At 37.2% G+C, this 22014-nt stretch overlaps 3 protein-coding genes and 1 long non-coding RNA gene across 12 annotated transcripts in view; 2 read left to right on the forward strand and 2 right to left on the reverse strand.

Annotated features, from left to right (window-relative positions):
• Positions 1 to 8607, forward strand: part of LOC139979632 (uncharacterized) — a 54778-nt gene extending 46171 nt beyond the window's left edge. For 6 of the 9 annotated variants that reach the window (XM_071990619.1, XM_071990621.1, XM_071990623.1 and 3 more), the window contains 4 exons: positions 237 to 643; positions 2739 to 2951; positions 4219 to 4321; positions 5352 to 8607. In XM_071990619.1, coding sequence (XP_071846720.1) covers positions 237 to 643; positions 2739 to 2951; positions 4219 to 4321; positions 5352 to 5374 — 746 coding nt within the window. In that variant the 3' untranslated portion in view covers positions 5375 to 8607. Of the gene's footprint in view, positions 1 to 236; positions 644 to 1377; positions 1470 to 2536; positions 2585 to 2738; positions 2952 to 4218; positions 4322 to 5351 lie in introns of those variants that run through there. The other 3 variants (XM_071990622.1, XM_071990625.1, XM_071990626.1) reach the window with 3 other exon arrangements.
• LOC139979646 (uncharacterized) lies at positions 2056 to 2731 on the reverse strand. Its single transcript, XR_011797245.1, has 2 exons — positions 2599 to 2731; positions 2056 to 2497 (listed from the first exon to the last, which is right to left on the reverse strand). It is a non-coding gene; the product is annotated as an uncharacterized lncRNA (long non-coding RNA).
• Positions 8608 to 8617: 10 nt separating the features above from the next.
• LOC139979643 (uncharacterized) lies at positions 8618 to 12125 on the reverse strand. Its single transcript, XM_071990653.1, has 2 exons — positions 11929 to 12125; positions 8618 to 10017 (listed from the first exon to the last, which is right to left on the reverse strand). Exons 1-2 carry the CDS (start codon positions 12009 to 12011, stop codon positions 9408 to 9410), a joined length of 693 nt encoding a protein of 230 aa, XP_071846754.1. The 5' UTR covers positions 12012 to 12125; the 3' UTR covers positions 8618 to 9407.
• Positions 12126 to 14769: 2644 nt separating this feature from the next.
• LOC139979983 (clarin-2-like) lies at positions 14770 to 20629 on the forward strand. Its single transcript, XM_071991290.1, has 3 exons — positions 14770 to 15310; positions 18457 to 18633; positions 19195 to 20629. Exons 1-3 carry the CDS (start codon positions 15085 to 15087, stop codon positions 19407 to 19409), a joined length of 618 nt encoding a protein of 205 aa, XP_071847391.1. The 5' UTR covers positions 14770 to 15084; the 3' UTR covers positions 19410 to 20629.
• The last annotated feature ends 1385 nt before the right edge of the window (positions 20630 to 22014 follow it).

The raw sequence follows: 22014 nt of genomic DNA on the forward strand, positions 1-22014 counted from the left end.
TGATATGTAGATTCACATTGGTGAAAGAACCTTGCCCTCAGCAATGGTGAAAAATTTTGCAAAAAAGTTATATGAAATGTGTAAATCTTTGCCAAGGAATCCCTAGGCCCACTGAGTGTCTGTTTTTTGAAGTGTATGAAATAGTTACTAAATTAATGAATTAATTATTTAATGTTTTGAGTAGAAAAGATGGAGGTATAAAATTCTTATCAGACAGGTTAATATTTATCTTACAGACCCAAACATTCCAGTCAATCAACACTGGCTTATCGAGGAAGCGGAGAGGAGGCGCAGAGCTGAAGTGCAAGGTGTAGAGAGAAAGATGCCCCCAGATGTGATTATACCACCCCATGGTGACCTTCAAGCCCCCCAGAAAGCCACACACTCCAGACAACCCAAAGCTTATCCTAGGGGATTTAACCCAGAGATACCGACCAAGATACCTGCGCAGAGGAAACTCCACAGTCAAGAGGCCCCAGCCAGCTCCAACGCAGCACAGAGACGTCTTCGCAGACCAGAGGCGGAAGCTGATCATCAGAGAAAGATGAAGAATAGACGATCTCTCCCTGAAGAAATGGCAGGAGGCAGAGATAATGCAGTCCCAGGCCATGGGCATTCCAACAACCAAACTCATGGGGGTCAGGTAAGCTTCAAGTCTACCTCGCCCCACCCATTCATCGCCTTACCCTTCACTTTATACCCACTTCTAGTTAAACATAAAAATCTGTTGAGTTCACAAAAGGAGAGTGTTTGATCTAGTTGCATATTGTGAAAGAGTGTTAAGTATATCCATATAATACATTAAAGTGCAAGGAACAGGGCCATAGCCATGGTGCAATATATTTTTTTCCAGGGGGGGGGGGGGAAGTGGGGAACAAATGTTAGCTAATGTTCTTCATGGGTCGCAATATTTTGTTGGGGTCAAATGGGCCTAGATGCAAAATGGTGCTATCATGTCCATCATATATATTCTCATATTTATGACATCCCACGCATGTACACATAGTGTGAAATATTATGGCATAGTGTGGATTGAGAATTAACAGTGTGTTATGAGAGTAGAGATTTCTGTTCTGAGAATGTTGTTCCATGTTGCTGTTTTAATAGTGGTTGTTTTCTTAAGTGTAGCAAAGTAATGATTTTTAGTTCAACTAAGTTTTCTTATATGAGGAACAGAGAATTGAAATGTGGACACTCTGAAGTTGGATTCGTAAGGTCGATTCTTAAAATTTTTTGCAAATATAGTCATTTGCATTTCATGGAGTATCGACCAGCACACAACAGTTACAAGATATGGTCCCGGTCGCTTGATATTCTTAATGCGCGAATGTTTACATTGGCACAGCCACATCCTACCTATTGCATTCTTTTATTCAGAGCACACCTTTCAGAATTAACCCCATCACTACAACTAGCAAGTATAGTACAACCGTCTACATACCGCGTGGCTTCATTAAGCCACAGCCAAGGTGAATTATTTAATTTAACTCTCATCGAATGAAAACAAAAAATTGTCATCTGCTGGTTCTTCTCATTTTGCCTCGCTCGGAAACTTAAAAACAGTTTCCCCCAAAATAAATATTTGGCTTTTAACTTTGCAATCTTCTCTCAAATTGTAGTGAAGTTTGGAAAATGTTGGTGGTATGTGTACTGCTTAAATGTTGATCAGTTTTTTATTCTCCTTACATTTTTCTTTCTTATCCTTTTATTTTCTTCTGCACTGTAGTATTTTGGTCAAACAAAGCCGCCTAAGACTTTCACTTGCAATATGTGGACTTTTCTCATGTACCGAGTTGTATTGATTCATTGATGAATGTATGATTAAATACAATGCTTGCTTGGTTTTATGTTTCATCTTGCCCATTACATCCCCCCTCGCCGCATATTGCCCCACCTGTATGACATTAATATGCCCTGCAGAAAGCCACCAACATTCAGAACACCTCCACATAGCAGATAATTCCCCAAATTCAAATAAAATCCAATAACAGTGCTAGTTTTTTCCTTGGGGAGTGGGGGGGGGGAGAATATTTTATTTGTCCTATGTTGGTTAACTTGAGTATTTCTTGCCACAATTGTAGTCGTGTCTTCATCTACAAGTTGAGGAGTTTATAATTGTGGACGTTAGAGACTCAACTGACAAAGACAGACTTTTGAAGCTCTTCTGAAGCATCTATTCTTAGTTTTTTTTTCTTGATTAAGTCACTTTTTTTTAAATTTAGGTTGTTAAGGCAGATTTTGTCTATCAACTCAGGACAAATGGTATTTGTTTCTACTCATGATCTACTCTGTTGTACATCAGAAGACAATATAACATAATACTATAGTGTAACCTCTGATTAGATAGCAAATTTTTGTAGACTTGTACTAACACAGTGGGTGAGGCAAACTTTCACCTCACCAATAGTCTGTGTACGTTTGCTCTTTTCTGCAGACCACTGAACGTCCCATTTTAGTAGTGTACTAACACAGTGATTGAGTGAGTGCAAACTTTCACCTCACCAATAGTCTTGTGTACGTTTGCTGTTTTCTGCAGACCACTGAACCTCCCATTTTAGAAGTGTACTAACACAGTGATTGAGTGGGTGCAAACTTCACCCCACCAATAGTCTGTGTACGTTTGCTCTTTTCTGCAGACCACTGAACGTCCCATTTTAGTAGTGTACTAACACAGTGATTGAGTGAGTGCAAACTTTCACCCCTCCAATAGTCTTGTGTACGTTTGCTCTTTCCTGCAGACCACTGAACCTCCCATTAGTCGATCCTCAGACCGTGGCCAGCATTCAATCCCGGGCCAAGGTTCTGCCTTCCAAGAACCCAACAAAAACATTCCACCAAACCAGTCCGTAAGCGGCAAATTGCAGTGCTGTAACTGCGGCAAATCTCTCGGTAGAGGGGCAGCTATGATTATAGAGTCCTTAGGGCTGCACTATCACGTAGAATGCTTCAGGGTATGTCATTTCATTCAATTTTTTTATTTATTTATTCATTCATTCATTTATTCATTGCCTACCTTGCTCGCTTTTAAAAAAAATAAACAAAATATGGCAGCTAGTGGACCAACTTTCCACGCCAGTCCCACAAGGCTACATGCTGTCTAACTGCACAGCAAAGAATTGTGGTTTAAATAGAAGCATGTCAAAAAGGCAAGAATTTTGGTAGAAAAAAAGGCATAAAAAGTGCAATTTCGTATTGACCCCTGTAAAATCATACAGTTGGGTAAGTAACCAATATCCTATCTTTGCTTTATGGTAAATGTTTGCTACTTCATTTGTATCACTCATTTTGTATAAACCAGTTTTGTTGATGTTAGAGAGAATTAGCATAAGAAACCAAGGATTTCTATTCAACATAGAAATCAAATATAGAAATTAAGACATATTGGTTCCAACTTTATTGCTTGTCGAAGATGATCATTTTACTTGTAAATATCTATTAAAGGATGATTTTTAATACAAAATTCATTTAGATGTTATGGATACTGTATTATATATAACTATAGATATATTTCTATATACATTTATATATATATCTTGGTGACAAATAGTTAAATTGAGATGAGATATTTATGTGATTATCGTTTGCAAATCTCATATATAAGTGACATATGAAAGGAACATTTAATTGTTATTGTATCTACCAGTTACAAGCATATTATAATGAGAAGACAATTTTTCTTATTAAGAAAAGTGTGACCTACTCTGCATTCTTTAATGAGAAAGACTTGTCTGTTTTTAGTTTTGATAATATATGAGATATAATTTTTGTGACAAAATTCATTTTAACTTTAATATTAAGTTGAAGTGTGAGATGTTAAAGGCTTATATGGTATCCTCCTTTAGAACAAAGAAAATAATATACAGTAATAAAAAGCAACTATAATGTCTCGAAAATAGTAGAGAAATTAAAGCAGCTTCAGTGGTAAAAGAAAATTCCACCAGACCATTTAGTATTCACTAAATGTAGCTGCTATGTTATGCTCTGATCTCAGATGAATTTATTTTGGGCTTCGATGTCGTGTCATCGTACTTACTCATTGAAATATATATTTAACTTGCCAAACTTGTATTTTTTGCCGTCAACCTGCATTTATGAAGAAACCGTGAAACCATAGAATGCACTGCCCCACCCTCTGGGCTGAACCTTCTCACTAGAGATATATCTTTACGTTTCATTTCACCTCGAGTATCTTTTTCTACGTCCTCATTTTGCTTTCAGTGTTGCGTATGCAGCATCAGGCTCGGGAACGGACAAAAGGGAACAGACGTACGGATCAGAGCGTCCCAGCTACACTGCCAAAACTGCTACAGCAATGAGGCGGGTAAGTCAGTCTTGGGGGTCTCACCTTGGTCATCTATGTATCTATTGTTATGAGTTACCCATCCCTTCTACTCCACAATGCATAAGTCCCATCTAAGTAAGTACAATGCATAAGTCCCATCTAAGTAAGTACTACGGAAGGTCTACGGTGAAGAAGCGAACCATTTAAGGGAAACAGCAATTTACAATTTGGAATGCTAGATTAGGAAAGAATTGGACATGGGTAAATAGCTAAATATAATTGGTAGGATGAAAAATTCTTTTGTCAAAAGTTGACTTTTTTGCAGAAGCTTAATAGACAGGATAGTGCTTTTGTTGAAGAGGAGACATGTAAGTATCTGCACTGAAGTTTAAACTAGAGAGTGTTGAGTACATAGACGATCAGTTTAGTTTTCATAAGAACTCATCCTTATCTTTGTTACAAATCTTATTATAGAGAAATATCTTTTTAGTTTTATATTGGAACATTTGCACTCTTGTTTTTTTATTCTACCAGATCATTATCAAAGGGACCTCTTAGTCTGAATAATTCATCTGGCATAGCAAATGCTACACCATGTGGACAAATTGCTATATCATTGCAAATGTGTATATAGCAGCTTTCTTAGCATTTTATGAGCAGGAATCCATAAACCTCAAAACTGCTACACAAATCCAGAGTTCCCTCATCTTTATCAACTCAAACTAATAATTAAAGAAAAAATAAATATAAAGGGTTCCATTTGTGTGAACTACAAAACTTGATATCTGGTCTTAATATGTCTCAGAGTGTGCCATTTGACATCTAAAATTTCATGTTTTTTTTTAAAGGGGGGGAGGGGGACGGAAACTCCCAGATCCCCTACATGGGAAGTCGACTTCAAAGACCCTATGGCCACACCCCCTCCTTTATAAAAAACCATTGGTCCGTCCCCTCCCCCGTTGTGAGCACATTCGGGAGGATGACGACGACTGAAATCTTCCATTTTAATTTTCTACTTGGCTCAGCATGGAATAATTATTTTTACTTTTTTGTGACTTTTTGTCTTCAGGATTCCAGTTCACAGAGGTATAACTATAACTACGGTGAGAAGGATCTCAACGCCAAGCCAAGACCATTTTCCAGTCGTCAACCACCACGCCAGTTTGAAACAGACTTTTGAAGTGATAGATGATGATGCATCATCCACCACACCACACTGTCCTTGTACGTAGTCTGTCACACTGTCTGTGTCAGCTGTCAAAAGTCGTCATTGATTAACAGCTTCACCTGTTATGATACTACACACACACACATACTGTGGTGCTGCTTCTATTCGATCCTGTTCATTTCAATGTGCTGTTCGCATCCCCGTTGTGCTGTTTTCAAGCAATATGTATTTTGGATGGCCGCCCCTCAGCGTGTGGAGCCAAGTGAGGAGATCATAATATTAAAGACATTAGGTTTGATGTAATCCTGTTATTTTGTTGTCATTTTTTTTATATTTATGATGAGAAGTATTTTGAATTTTAAAATTATTTTGTACTATTTGCAATGAGAAGAAAGAATTGTTCCACTAATAGTGATGACCTTTTTTGCTTTATTTTAAAAACCTTTTCAAATCATAGCCTCTTTCCAATGTTTAGCTATACACCCATGGAGTATGTATTAATGTGTAATGTTTTAGTAATGCACTAGCTTTTTCAACCTGTACCAAAGTACCGTTTCGTGTTGTTTTATTAGCTTTTTTAACCATTTTTCAGTTCCCCTGTAACTTTGTGCAGTCTTTTTGTTTTTTATCTTTGTAAGATATTTTACCATGAAACTTTTGTTTAATTTCCGTTGCAAGTGTAGCTGTCTTAGTCATATCTCTACTCTGGATAGAGAGGTAAGATGGAAGTAAAATAGTTGGCATCAATTTTCAGTTTGTTGCATTAATTTATGAGATTTTCTACCGGATGGGAAATGTGTCTAAGTGGTTGTTTGACTGCATTTCTTACCGGTAGTAGCCAACTCCGGTCTCTTATCTCTCTAACCACTGGTACCTGCTTCGGTCAAGCTATAAAGCCGTCATCAGCTATATGTATTTGTATGTATATGTATTTTACAAACTCAATGATATTCTATTATAGTTCACATAAAACTTTGTATTCAGAAGCAAACCTTGTAAATTTAATAAGTAGTCAATAAATTTGTATTCAGGTAGATAGACATTGTATTCATAAGTTTGTTATAAAGTTGTGTGTCAGGAAATACCTTATTTAAGTAGCTGGATTCACATTGTGTCACATAATAGCAGACTTTTGTACCAACTACAGTGAAGACAAAAACAGCATTGCCATGACGATAATATGTCTATACTATGTTGTATATAAGTGAGTAACAATATAATTGTTGATGTCTGTATGACAGCATGTGTGGACATAGATGATTTTAATAAGAATATTGCAAAGAATATTACATATGGATTATATGTGACATCGTTATATAATTGCTGAATTTTTTATATTTTTTTTTGGCTGTTGTATGGTATCATATTATTAGATATCAGCATGTGAATTGGGTGTACCTTACCACTATAAAAGTACTATATTTTTTAACATTTGCTTTTCTGCTTTCAAGATACGATACACCAGTGACATCGTCAAAACTGGTGTTTGTTGGACAGAGACCCCTTTTGCCATGCCTACCCCTAAGCTGCTCCTCTTCCAAGCAGGAGATGCAAAACCGCTTTTTTACCATGAAGTCCCTTTTTTATCCAGAATTATGAAACATTCACTTTGGTTTTATTTTATGGTGGCATTGTTTTACAACTTTTACAGCTGTACATAATAAACAGTTCTATGCTTAATTTTTCTTTTTGCACTTTTGACATTTTTTCTTGTATAGTAATTTTTCTGTTTTTTTATTGTTTTTTTTTCAAACAAGATGTGGATGTGGAATGACTTAGGTAAATGACCTCGAGTAGACTGAGATCAGACTGATTGTCGAATTCAATCGGAAATGGTCAACTTATAGTGGCATAATCTTCTTATTCTTGTGATTTCTCTCACTAGCTTATTGTTATGCCAACCAGTGTTACGTTTCACACAGCATCTATGTGTATTAACCACACTCTAATAATATATAATACGAATAATATTACTCAGAATGGTTCTGTTGTCTGTGTAACAAGAACCATGAAATTTTTACTGCATTTTGAGTTTCATACAAGTCTTTTTCAAAACTGCTTTATTTGGCAGCATGAACATGTTTGTCAAAGTAAAATAAAGGCTTTTCTCATCAATCTGCTGATTTTTTAAATATTCATAAGATAGAATGGTGACCATGCCTTTCTTACCAAAATATCAAAATTTTTGTTGTAAGATTAGAGAAAGATTTAATCTTTATTGTATTCAAACGGATTATCTTCGATTTTTAATCTCCTAAATTGATGGCCAAAAGTTGTCCCTTCTCTAGAATTTATGGAAGGAGTGATTTTATTTCCCCTGAAAAATTTCATCCCAGGATGATTATGCAATTTCTTTTTGAAATAAGACGTTTTGCCACATTTTAAAGTCTACTTTAACAAATTGTATTCTTGTAGATACTAAACCAAGTGTTCTTCAATTTGTTTAAAGTTCATTTCACTGTGACAAGTGTCATGCATTAAAGCAATATATGATATTATTGATATAAAACTTAGTGTGCTGTATATTTCTTAAAGTCAAAAATCTGTAAATTGGAATCAGAAAATAGTTAAATATTCAGAGGTCAGGTAAAAAAAAAATTAGTGCCTTTTCTTACTCTCTTATGAGTGTTTCAGATTTGTACCTTTCATTATCAAAGTGAAGTTTCTTTATTCTGTTTTAGAATCATAAAGTTTGTCCTTCATGCTGTATTCTGATGTAAAATTATTTCAAAGATTTTTACACACTTGCATGTACTATATGACTTAGTAAACAGATCCTTTGTGTGAAGTTTCTCTAAATCATGAATTATGTCAGTTATGATTCTGAATTCTTGGTGAAGAGAGGGAGGAGAAAGGATCCGTTAAAATAATAAAAGGCATTTTATGGGTGCTCCTTGACTCCAGGAAGGAATATTGTTTATCATTGGATGTTAAGTTTAGTTTAATCGTTGTAGACAAAAAACAAAAGAAAATTCAACGATAATGGCAACCGTGGCAGAGTTTGATGCTGCAGTGTACCATGTAAATACAACAATGCACCAGGTACTGTATTTTAGAGTCTAGATTAAAAGAAGACACCAGATTGGTTTGAAAATGGTATTGTTTGAATTTTATAATTAATTTAGTTGTAAAAAATAAAGTAAGAACAAGAAAGCCATGGACAACTGTCTTTGTTTTTTATTTTGTCTGCAGCGTGGAGTGCAATGTGGTGGACCTAACGCTTGAAATTTTACAATCTAATTAAAAGCTGCTAATTACTTGTACTACAGTGTTTCCTAACTGCACACCAGTGGTTCCCAACCCATTTGAACCACTACCCAAATGCCTTCTCCTGCATGTCCCCACCTACCAAACCCACCACCTTCCCTGTTGTACACTGCAGTACATTGCAACATGACGCATAGTGCTTTGGAGGAGAACTAATCAAACATTTAGTTTATTCCTTTACACAAACTACAAGCAGGCATGAACCAATGAATCATACATTCAGTTTCTACCATTGAGCTTGCATTGTATCTAATGCAATGGTAAAACTGATACTTCCCCCAACTGAGCCTTGAAATGTACCAGGATATGAGACGATACTAAAAAAAAAAAAAAATATTATAAAGTGCCTGAGAATGGGAGTCCTTGAGCAGAAAGGTTCTCAAGAGTTGCTCTAATGACAGACCTACCGAATAAAGATACCAAAGCAACGATACAACCAGTGAATTTATCAACACTTTATTGACTAGTTCAAAACACTGGAGGCTACATCAAGACAAGTTTTTGTCTTGTACTTCTGTTTTAATATGCAAATGATGAGACACATCCAATGGTATTTAGCTAAATATGAAGATGAGGGCCCAGGGGAAAATCAAGTTTTCTTTTTTCATCAACTTCAGTAATACTGCAAATGGAAAGGTTGCCAACTTGTGAACACAAGACCCGTTCTACTGCCTTGTGTCAGTGGTGCTTTCACCTGTTTCCTAGGTACAGAATTGCATCGATGACATCCCCTTTAAGTCGCAGTGCAGAGATTGCAGTATTTCTGTCCGTGCTCATTTTTCTCATAATATAACTGATGTTATCAGGGTCAAGCCCTTCCTCCTTAAGGGACTCCATCCCAATAGCTTGGAAAACTGCTTTCTCTGCCATCACTCTATGAATGTCATCTTTGTCGATTTTATGTCCTTTGTGAATCATTTTCAACTGTTCTGCTGGGACATGAATTTTGGCTGCGATGTTGTCCCACATTTGTGTACTAGATAAAGTTATGTTTACGTTTAGTTTGTGCTTCTTCTTGTTACTCATCACCGTAATATTTACAAATTTAGCAGCATCATCGTCATTGCTCTCACTGTGTTTCTCTGTTCTCTCATTGTCAGCAAATGATGAGAAAGTCTGTGTGAAGTGGCTGTCCTTAGAATTGTTGACCTCCTTATCTGACTGAATCCTGTTGTTGGCAGTTTGGTCCATGCAAAGCTTGTGTGAAATCTTCATCTCTTGGTCACCGCTTTGTCTGTCCGCTATAACTTGACATAGTCGTTTGTGATTTGACCAATCTTTAATCTGGCATCTCCTAGAGCTGAAAATGAAACTAAATACAATATTAAGCTATAACAGCTATTGACAACCAGTATCTAGTTGATACACAAACTGTGGTCTTTCTAGTGATTCACCAGTAGTACTCTAGATATAAGTAAGGAAGCAAGCTAAGCATAAACAATCCCATATGCTATGTTATTACATCTTGTGAATGTGGAAAGTACTGGCAGTTTGTTTACCAGTAAAACAGACTAATGACCATGAACTACCAATTGTCTTAAAACATATTTTACATTATTCCTTGTAATTCTTTGCAAATTTGAAAGAGATATGATTCTGTTAATCCATAATCGTATTCTAGGGATCACATGTCAATTGAGTTTTTACATGTATTCATCACAAAACAGCAAGCTAAGATATTAGCCAAGTTTTATTCCCTGTCAAGAGCACTAATTGGCAAGTACTTAAGGACTTCTGCAAATAATGAGTAGAGTGTCTTTTTATATATTCCTCATTTAAATATTAATCGCATACAGTTCCCAGATCCACTAGCTTGAATTTAACCAATCTATGAATAGCTAACATGTTTATTTATGAGCCATTGATTAAAATAGATCCTCTGAAATCTGCCATTTAGTAAGACTGCCGTTTATTTTTTGCCACTGCCCACTTCTTCACCTTTCAAGGTTACTGTCTGGAATGTAAAGTACATAATCAATTCACTAAGCTTAGCAAAGGAAATCAGCGTGGAAACGTCACTTGCACAGCTCCCACGATCTACAGTGAGAGCCTAAAAAAAACATTGTTCATAGAATTTCAATATTCATATTATGGGCGGGATTTATTGCGATCCTAACTGAAAATATCTTCAAGAATAACAATGTCCAAAGTTGTTAATTTTCAACTATTAGTACACTATTTAAAGCTAGATTTCAATTGATATGCATCATGGGGTCAAGTAGGTTGAGAAAATAATAGGAAAGTATGAAAAGTGCTGCTTTAAATAAGCCTGTAATAGATATTAAGTATTCTATGTACATTAATGAAATCCGTAAGATCTTCTAATTCTTATGTAAAAGGTAATGCTAGGTGTAATCTGTATAAGCCCATACAGTAGGATGGTGACTTCGAAGTTCGGCCACTTAAGACTTAAAACACCCCAAAACTAAATCTTCTGGTATAAATCATTTGAAAATATACTTCATATGGTGGGAGAATTTTGTTATAGTACGATACACGGCCAAACTTTCTTTCCTGCAAACTGTTTTCACGTTGTTTTCCAAGAAGATTCTTCGTGATTGTGGAACTGGTATTTCTTGCTAGAGTATTGCGAAGTTGGGTCACGCAACCCACAGTGTGGCGCTGGTAAAAATTGGTGGCGCTGTTGCTCTTTCAGTAATTATAACAGACTTCATAGATCTTCGTCATTTTATTGACAAATATGTAAGTAATTTCTTGCACACGGGTCATTTTGGAGAGAAAATAACTGTAGCTTCGTACTTTTTGGTGAAATTTGGCTCTTCCTGTAGGTTTTCATGGTGAAAATCGTGTATTTCTTAGGGTGCCCGAACTTCGCAGTATGGCGAACTTCGCAATACTGACTATACTAAGTAATGAGCTTACATCCAGGGATGTGCAGTCACACATTCCTGGTATACAGTTTGTGAAGATACAAGGGGAGAAAATAGATCAGTAGAGCACACACATCCATGGTGTTTGGTCATCTCTATCTTGAAGTCTCTACAATATATTTCGACATTCAATTTATCTGAACTTTTCCTCGCAAGCCTCTGACGGTACTATCCAAAGAAATGCTTTAGTAAACTCAGACTTAGGTTGCTTTGGAAATTATGATCGAGTCAGATCACAGACCTAGCCTAGGTCTAACTTGTCATTCGTTTGGCCGAACCATTGTTGACACAATTTCGATGGGTCTTATAATATTGCTCACCAGTAAAATGAATGTTTACACCGACTGCACCTCTTAGCAACAACCATATTCTCGTTGCACGTTTGGCAATTTAGTTCATGCATGGCACAATAGAGTACACCACTTTAACTTAACTTATTTCCGTCAAAATTGATATATTCTCCTTCTCTTAAAGCAAAACTAAACAAATAAAACGAACAAGACAACCAAATGCGCAATCCGATTTCGATCTTGCAGGAGTATACATGTGTACCAATTCAACGAGATGAGAGGGTGCACATGGTGGCATTGGTTACTGTTGCGTTAGTTAGTTAGTTTCCAAAAGTGCATGAGGACGACGAAGGGAGCTACCAGGGAGTATGGCGTGGGGTTAATTGGATGGGCAGTGAGACGGGTGAAGGTGGGAGGGGGGCGGGTGCGTGGTACCGCAGAAAAAGGCGGCCAGCTCTTCGTAAAACCACTCTTACTTTTGTAGATATACGGTTTAGTTTAGTTTAGTTTAGTAGAAAAAAGGATCAGGAGGGACACTTAAGTCCCCATCAAGGACCCTATAAAGAGAGGGAAAAAACTGAAGACACAAACACTCAGACCCGATTACAATGCTTAAAGTGCTTGTCCAAAGCATTCTTAAACCCATTGACACTACTTGCAAGTACAACTTTCTCAGGCAAACTTTTCCACTCATTCACAACCCTATTAGAAAAAAAGTTATGCCGAATATTAATCCTACTATGCGACTTTTGAAGTTTAAGACAATGACCTCTATTACAACTACTGTTTGCAAACATGAAAAAGTCGGTAATGGATAAATTGTCGAAACCATACACAATCTTGAAAACCTGGATCAAGTCCCCACGTAACCTCCTAAGCTCCAGTGTGGTGAGATTCAACAGCTGTAACCGGTGGCCAGATGGGATAAAGAAATTTTAAACATTTTATCTCAAGAGTCACAGACTAGTCAAGATATAGATTTTGCAGATAAGTTACTCAAATTATCTCAAAATTTTAACAGTTTTCTCAATATTTAAACTTTCTTACTTGACAATTCGATATTTTCACTTAAGTTTATCTCAAAACGCGAATTTTTCGACTTGATCTGTTAAGTACGTTTTTGTTTTTGGTATCCTTTAATAAAGGCCTATGTCATACAAAAGTTGAAACTTTGATACATAAGTTCGAAAATTCAATATAAAAATTCAAGACTTCGCTTCTCTTTATTCTAAAGCACTAGTCGACCTTTTATCAGCCGAGAAAGGACCTTTAGACCCATAGCTATACCACTCATGACCATAGGCGTGGGAGCCAGCCCATTTTGATTTGGTGGGGGGGGGGGGCTGTAACGACTTACCCGAAAAAAAATATAACCAAACTTTTCCGCGCGATCAACATCTTAAAGTGGATAATCATATACACTTACATCGGTTACTACATCGCATGCCAATTAAATACAATCAGTTGCCGTGTTCTTATCCTCCCATGTTATAACTTTTGGGGAAGTCGTTACAATAATAATGATAATAATAATATAAGATTAACCATTGAACAACACATTGCAATTTATTTTGTTTCAGTAGGTGCCCGAAAAATTCTCAGCATATTTCCCGAATTTACACAGACCCCTCCCCCGCCTCATAAGCCTATGCTCATGACCTGTAAGTGTTATTCAGCCCCTAGTCCGGATAACATCTTTCGAGGTTTGCAGTACAGTTATCAAACCTCACTGTGAGCTAAGCATGAACAAGTCAGTTCGACCACCGTTCCAGAAAAAAATCCACCAAATCCAGAACAGAGAAAAAAATTCCAGTCTCCACCGGGGTTCGAACATATATATATATATATATATATATATATATATATATATATATATATATATATATATATATATATATATATATATATATATATATCTTACAACTGGGCGGGTGAGGGTGCGTCGACGATGCGCACCCCCGCCCCCTCCACCCCACCCGCCCCTCATTTCCAAAGGTCCCACATTTTCCTCGGTAGAAAATTGTCTTTCGTGCCCGCCTGCGGAGGACGTTAAAACTATCAAATGTCAGTCTACCCCTTCAATTATACAAACATATTCCCATGCCCCAGACGATCGATGTTCGATAGAAAGGTTCCACATCGTCAGTAACCGCACTACCACGTAGAAAATTTAACGTAGTCTAATGGCCTGATATAGAATATAACAAACACTTCATTCTGTATCAACTTATAAATTTAATCACTCCGTTCTGTTCATGCGCGCTGTATCAGCAGACCATGACTGAAGTACGAATTTACTTTTAGCCAAGGGCGTAGGAACCGGGGGGCTGTGGGGGCGCCATCCCCCCAGTGAAAAATATGGGGGCGGAAGTATCATTCCGCCCCCCCCCCCCCCCGCTCCGCAAGTCAGAAAACCCCTTTTTCATTTCCAAATGAGAAAAAATCTCATTTGGAGAACCAAAGTGCATCTAAAGCCAGGTGAAAATGCAAAATTATTTACAAAATGGAGTGGGTGGGTTGAAGTGTGCTATATTGCACCAAATTGCATCTGAGGCCACCTGGAAATGCAAAAAAAATCCAAAGGGGAGGGGGACACCCCCTCCCCTTAGACCCCTCCCCCAACCTCTTCGTTCATTTTACTGCTGCTATCGAAGTTTTTTATTCTCATCCATATAGTCTCAGATACAAAACATGATTGAATATAGAACGAACGTTGTACAAAGTCCAACGATCCGACATCTCATTTATTACACTATATGAAGTTGTATTCGACAATAAACTGGGTGTGTTACTGAATGATAGTACTTATCTTGTTTATGATGCAGTTTCGTGTCAATAAACTCATGCTGATAGAGAAAAGTTTGTTCACGGCTCATCTCTCTCTCTCTCTCTCTACATTGATAAGTTATACTGCATGTTATCTATATAAAACATGACGAATAACTGCTTGGTGGATATTTATAAAGTATATAGAAGCAAATTGCTAAAGGGGTTATCATACCTAAGCCGTTAGTCAAGTCTTTGACTTAGCATTCTCGTGCTCAGAATTTATCTCGGTGATCAGGGATCGTCGATCGTGAGCGCGGCTTTGTAAGAATTCACATACATTATACATTAGGCTTTCAACTTATATATTTCGACGTTCGTTATCATATTGTGAGACATTTTTGATACATGTAGAAGACAATGAGTTTGAGGCGGCAGAAGATTCTCTATGGGGTTACACTCCTGGTTGCATTGGTGTCACTGGGGTGTTTCTTTGCATGTATCTTCTCAGCAGAAATGGTGAAAGGCAGTGTTTCTAATAAAGATATAAATGCAGCTAACTTTGGCAACATCACAGTCGGACTGATATGGGGAACTAAGCAATACAATTATGGATATGGTTTAAGAAAAGCGGAGCGATTCACAGGTAAGTGTATATATATATATATATATATATATATATATATATATATATATATATATATATATATATATATATATAAACCAAACATTGGCTGTTTTACTTCCAATCACCTACCTAATTCAATTATTGTATCTCACTCGAGATCCAGCCTTTCTCTAAATGCAGCATAGTTGTTTAACAGTTTTTCCGTTATTCCTATATATATATATATATATATATATATATATATATATATATATATATATATATATATATATATATATATATATATATATATATATATATATATATATATGTAGGCTTATGACAGATATCCGGCCGAGAGGTTAGAGGTCCAAATTAATGGCCTATAATGGTGTGTATGTGCATGTTTATTTATTTCATGCAATGTAACACCTACCAAAACCTGCGAGAATGCTGAATGGCGCGATAATGTGGTCTTATACATTTACGTGTTTCACTGTTACCTTATCAATATCATATCTAATTTCAATTTCGCCATAACACTGCCTTTACGATTGTTCTTGGCAAGTACAAAAGACAGAGGTATAGCCCTCGAATTGGCGACTATTCGAGCGGTTGGGGCGGGGGGGGGGGGGGCAGAACGTCTAAAATATTCAGTGCTGAGGTTGGACGTCGCTTTGATATGAGTCATTCTCCAACATGCTTTGTGCAACGTCGTATAGTCAGAGGCGGTACCGTTTTTTCGACAGTGGGGCGATACTGAATGGCAGGCAACAGTTTGAGGACAAACATTATGGAAGTGCAAAATGGTGATGGAATTACAGTATAATATTTTGAGGAAATGTCGAAATGTTAAGAAAAAGACGAAACTTTGAGGGACAAAAAGGAAATGACAAGATAAAATAGATGGAGTTTTGTAAGCCTGGTGACTTACACTCCGTCTTATTGATAAACCAATCTTCTGTACATATCAAAACTACATCTAAACAGCATATGAAATTTACTTTTATGAAAAGGAGGAGAACAAAGACATGCTTAGATGTTTACTCTTCTATACATCTACGGACTCATTTCATCGAGATTCCTCTGGTAAACCTTGAGGCAGGCAAAACTTAAAAATTGACCGGTTGTGAAAGAAAATACACTGGGTCACTGTCTTTAAGCTTTTAAATTGACACACGCCAAGGTTGACCAGTTGAAGTAGAAAAAAACCAACAACAAGAAATAGATCTGGTAGAGTAGCTATGGCTTTAGATTTACGTATTTTCGAAATTCTCTTGCAAAACTTTTTTGTCAGTATATAGAAGCTGGAATTGGAGAAATGATAATACTGCAAAGAAATACACCGTTGAAGTCTCAAGTTGTCAAGACAAGAAGAATTCATGATGTCATATATGAATATTCAGAGACGGCGGTGTCAGTTATTGAATTGTTTACTAATGATCGTCTGTCACTCTAAGTGATAAAATGTTAACTATTTACTCAAATGTGGGACTTTGTTCAATAAGACTTTGAACTCATATTCAATATGGCACTGAAGTATAAATTAAATATAATATAAAATATAAATTAGAATAAAACAATTTGAAATTTGTGGGAAAAGTATATCGTTTCACATTATCTCATAAACAGTATATAGGCCGTGGAATTGTGGAATGCATAGTCATGTGTATTACTCATTATACTTATCGGGGAAATAAAACGTGAAAGGTTACACGAACATGTTGTTCATATATGCGTTGTCAAACTTGATGAAACATCACAACTTCATTTAATCGAGTACCCGGTGCATATGTTCTTGATTTTGTTTACATTATATGAGTTTTCTTGATAACAAACCTGAATTTTCATTGTGAGGATATGCACAATCCTACCGTACTACGACTCGTATAGAGTCAAGTTGTTGTCCTACCGTACGACTCGTAGAGTGTGTTGTAAAGGCCTTGATCTTGGTTGATCTAAGGTATACTTGTAGTTTTATTGCTGTATATTATTTACTATGCTATCTTTTATGTGATTATTGAACACTATACGTGACTTGAAGTACAAAGTCCTTCGTAAAGAAAACATTGTTAAATATATGTTTCTTTTCAATATGTGTTTATCACGACCGTGGGGGGGGGTGTGAGGTCAGGGGTCGGGAGGATGGTAAGTAAAAAAAAAGCCCGCAACAAATATCTTTGTATTGTAGGCTTAAATACGGACAATCAAAATAAGATAAACCTTGCTCCATAAGTTGACATTTCCAGTAAATTGTTTAGATAACAAGATAATATCTTATCCAAATCAGAAAATGTTGGATTACTCAGTTGCTTTAACTGAGCATTTGAACAATTTTCTGAACAATTTTCTGCAATTTTCTGACAACTTATCATATCTCGTCAATTCAACATTTTTCTGCAAAATGTTCAATTGTTCACTTAATTCCATCTGAGCAATTGAACAATTTTCTGCAAAATATTTAATTGACAACTTATCGTAACACGTCAAATCAACATTTTTCTTTAAAACTGTTAATTTTTTCACTTCATTCCAACTGAGCAATGGAACAGTTTTTAGTTCACTTTTACGTATAATGTTAACTTTTCATACGTACTTTTTGTGCGCTATGAGTGATAAAAAAGGTGAATGAATGGATATCAAATAATATTGTTAACATCCGTTGCCATGCAATCGAATGCACTTATTTTGCAACAGAAAAGAAAATAGTGAATTTCTCACATTCATGTAGACTTGTAGAGGAGTTCACAATTGTGTGGGGGCAGTAGACCCAATCTTGCAGTTCGGTGGGTAACTGAAACAGGTTACGGGTTTCCAGGTCAATTCCGTGGATTAGTAAAGGGCATTGTCGGGCCGGTTTATATTAGACAATGGGCAATAGTTACGCTTTGTTGGGTTTAAGTTGTTACAAATGTTACAACTTTGAAGGGTTTTCCTGTTTGGCGTCATGTATGAAATGAATGATAGATAAATAATCTGGAGGGCGTTCCATGACATTCGCAAATGATTGTATGTTGCACCATAGTGCAAGTGGCAGGTTTTGTTAAACCACGCAAAACGTGGATTATTTCCAAACAACGATTAAATATTCTTAATTATTTATAATATATTGTTATATTCTACTTAAAAGCGAACTTATATGGCTCCATCTAATTTTGATTTATTTATGTTTTCTCGTGATCCAGTTTACAATGAACATACATCGTCCACCAAGGGAGTTACAGCCGCTGTCCTGAGCTTTCTCTGTGTTGCCTGTGTCTTCAATGTGGTGGGGATTTTCTTGTCGATGGAAAATGCCTTCATCGTTCCTATCCAGACTTTACAAGGACCCATAGGTCTTTATATCTGGTATTCAATATCAGGTAAATATACTTCAAAACAATTCAAGAGTTTTCAGCGAGAATTTTTACAATAATTTTCTAGTAAAAGTTACGATCACTGTACTTTCATTCATTAAATACTTTTGAAGGTCACCCGTTTGTTGATTGTGACGCCAACCCTCCATCATCCGGCGCTCCTCCACTCCCCAGTTTAAAAGACCCACGCAACTGATGTGTCAACATAACACACGAGTGACTATGGAACAACGATGTGTCCTGGTGTTTTTATTTTCCTAATCCTTCTTCTATTTATACTTGTTCAAAAATTTCCAAGGTTTACTCATCCTTGCTTCTGCAGTCATGGGGGCCGGGTTCGGTGTTGAAGTGGGGGGGGGGGGTGTGGGGAAGGGGAACGAGTGTGTGGGATCATGGTCTGATAAAAAGATTTAAAAATGCCTATATATTGGGTTTCGATTTTAATACTACATCGGGGGAATGAATTTTTTCCAGTTGGTACAAGGAGGCACATGTTCCTGTAAAATAGAACAAACTCACGAGCTGTAATCTCCATGGTAACCAATTTTCTATTCTTGTCCTTGACAGGTATCTGTGCCTTCATATCCTTTTTAATGTACAGTATTCTGTATCCAACTCAAATGAGGGACAACATTGATTCCGATTCGGAGCCGGATTTTACTGCTGACGTCACACATTTCGGTTACGCCTATTGGCTACTGTTTACCGGTACTGTTCTCGTTGGAGCTAATGTTGGACTGGTTCACTTGGCTCGGAAATCAATCGAAAGCAAAGTAATTTAAGAACGCCAACGGGACATCAAATGCGAAGATTATCAAGGATACCTCGTCGAACGACGAATTGTACTGAAAACTGCCCGCTGGGCAAATAATGGGACGTCCGCGGACAAGTCATAAAAAGGGAGAGGGGCAGGCATAGTTCAGGTTTTCCATAGCCTGTTAGGATACAACTAATTAATCGGTTTACATTATAAAATAGAGAATGTATCACCGAAAGTGACCGTCAAAATTGTCCCAGTTAACCACCGCCATTTTGTCCGTGGTCTGGGACTGAAATTATAAAATATATACGATGGATGTGAAGATATAGGCCTATAGCGCTTTCAAACATATCCTTTCGTTTCTGTAAAATATATGGATAATGTACGCTTGTTTGAGCAGACTACAGCTGCTATGCCGTGTGTTAATCCTTGGGAGGTATTTACTACATTTTTCACTCTCTATTTTGAAGAACAAAGTAAGAAAATTGTATTTTACATCGGATCTTAATTTAAACCCTCCAGAACAATGTGCCTATTGTCAGTTATCAAATGCTTATTTGTAGACTCTTGATATTCGTCACCAATGTAGACGGGGCTTACTTGGAAAGTGTTCACTTATGATTGGAGTAATGTTTGTATGATAACAACTTATAATAGTAGTCTCTGCTCTCAGCTATCTAGGGCGAGTTTTCGCAGTCGCCAAGACCTCTGGAGATCTAGATTATCAGAAGCAAGGGCGTAGGAACCGGGGGGGCTGGGGGGGGGGGCGCCAGCCCCCCAGTGAAAAATGTGGAGGGGCGGAAGTATCATTCCGCCCCCCCGCTTCGCAAGTCAGAAAACCCCTTTTTCATTTCCAAATGAGAAAAAAATCTCATTTGGAGCACCAAATTGCATCTAAGGCCAGGTGAAAATGCAAAATTATATACAAAATGGAGTGGGTGGGTTGAAGTGTGCTATATAGCACCAAATTGCACCTGAGGCCCCCTGGAAATGCAAAAAAAATCCAAAGGGGAGGGGGACACCCCCTCCCCTTAGACCCCTCCCCCAGGCCGGCCATCAGTCTTCAGCCCCCCCCCCCCACTCAAAAGTACCTTCCTACGCCACTGATCAGAAGGGTCTCTTATAGTTATTGTATTCATTACCCACATTGCAATTTCAACACGTGATTTAATGTCTGTTAACATGGATTATTACTCATCATGAATATGAGAGGAGAAGAGAATAAATCGTCATAAACATCAACTTAAATTAATTTATTATTTTGAGTGATCGAGACGGTAATTTGTAAGATTCGTATAGTTTGATTTTGAATCAACCTCCCCGGGACAACATCCGTACCCTCTATACCCGGCGCTACCGGGGAGTCCCATCACTGATAACCTGATAATAGACAGGTTATTAAGGCTGGCGTATCCTATCTCCCAACATAATGATGACTATTGGCCTGACCCATTATGGCACTTGCATATAAGTTTTCATACCATGAAGAGGCTATAGTTTTCTACTACAGTCAAGTGAGCCGCACATTCAGCCGTACATTCGTAATATAACGTAATTAAACCAGATTGAAGTTAGCATGCACGTTCAGCACCGCTGCTGCTGCTGAACGTGTCATCATGGGTTACAGCTTTGAACTTCTCCACCGCAGGGTAGATAATGACATGTAAATCAGTTACGCCCACCAAAATAAGTTCCACCTAGCGGATAAAAGCGATATGGAAGCTTCGCATGGACTTTGATATAATGAGAATCTTATATTAATTGGTGTTTCTTTCTACAAAGAGGTAAAAAGACTCTATAAAAAAGACTGTGCTGTATGTATTTATTGCAGAGTCTGTTGAAAACACTTTGCATTTATTTAAGCCACGTTTATGGACAATTACGATGATTTTCGAGGTTAAAACTCGGCTCCACCTCAGGGTAGCAGCTCAGTAAGCGACAGAGTGTGCAAATTTTATAGTTTCGATTTTTTACCCGATTCTTTATTAAAAACAGCGATAATTTATGACTGTAATAGATTATGTTAAGTACCCTATGTCTTAATTTCAGCCACATTTATAGACAATTAGGGTGTTTCTCGGGGTGGAGACATTACTTAAATTAATTACGAGACATTTATCAAACTAGAGTAAGTTAGGATATAGCAGATGTTTGTTGCCTTGCATAAACCATATGAGCCAATACCACATTTGTGATATATTAGTTTAATTAAATATTCGATATCTAATGAAATTAGAGTAAGTTAGAATGTAGCATATGTTTTATACCCTTTGCATGGTGGTGAAGCCCAGCTACTGATCTACACTAACTAGATAGACTGCGCGGCTCGGCGCTCCGTGTGCGAAGCAGCCGGAAGTGACACAGCGGCTTTGCAAGCTGAAAATGAAATTGGAACTAGAATCGGAAATTGGAGGCACTTGTGTTTGCCACAACAGCAATCTAACCAACAGATTTTAACAATTCCAGTTAAGATATTTAAAATGCTGATATTGTCATGGTTGGTGTCCAGAATGACACACAGACGAGTATTATTCTTCCGTTTGGTGTAGATTTCAAGCAATTGCTTTAGTATCGAGTGTAGGTATTAGGGTTGGTTCTGCTTGGTACAAATATCAGATTTGGAATCC

Source organism: Apostichopus japonicus, chromosome 14, assembly GCF_037975245.1.
Source record: "Apostichopus japonicus isolate 1M-3 chromosome 14, ASM3797524v1, whole genome shotgun sequence".
Lineage (NCBI taxonomy): Eukaryota > Metazoa > Echinodermata > Holothuroidea > Aspidochirotida > Stichopodidae > Apostichopus > Apostichopus japonicus.

What these genes read in the sequence shown, in the direction of transcription:
- LOC139979643 (XM_071990653.1), bottom strand. Translation starts at nt 12,011, where the DNA reads ATGCATGAACTAAATTGCCAAACGTGCAACGAGAATATGGTTGTTGCT. An exon ending in TGTAAACATTCATTTTACTG is followed by an intron (nt 10,018 to 11,928) that starts GTGAGCAATATT and finishes TTTCATTTTCAG; the next exon opens with CTCTAGGAGATGCCAGATTA.
- LOC139979983 (XM_071991290.1), top strand. Translation starts at nt 15,085, where the DNA reads ATGAGTTTGAGGCGGCAGAAGATTCTCTATGGGGTTACACTCCTGGTT. An exon ending in AAAAGCGGAGCGATTCACAG is followed by an intron (nt 15,311 to 18,456) that starts GTAAGTGTATAT and finishes CTCGTGATCCAG; the next exon opens with TTTACAATGAACATACATCG. An exon ending in TATCTGGTATTCAATATCAG is followed by an intron (nt 18,634 to 19,194) that starts GTAAATATACTT and finishes TGTCCTTGACAG; the next exon opens with GTATCTGTGCCTTCATATCC.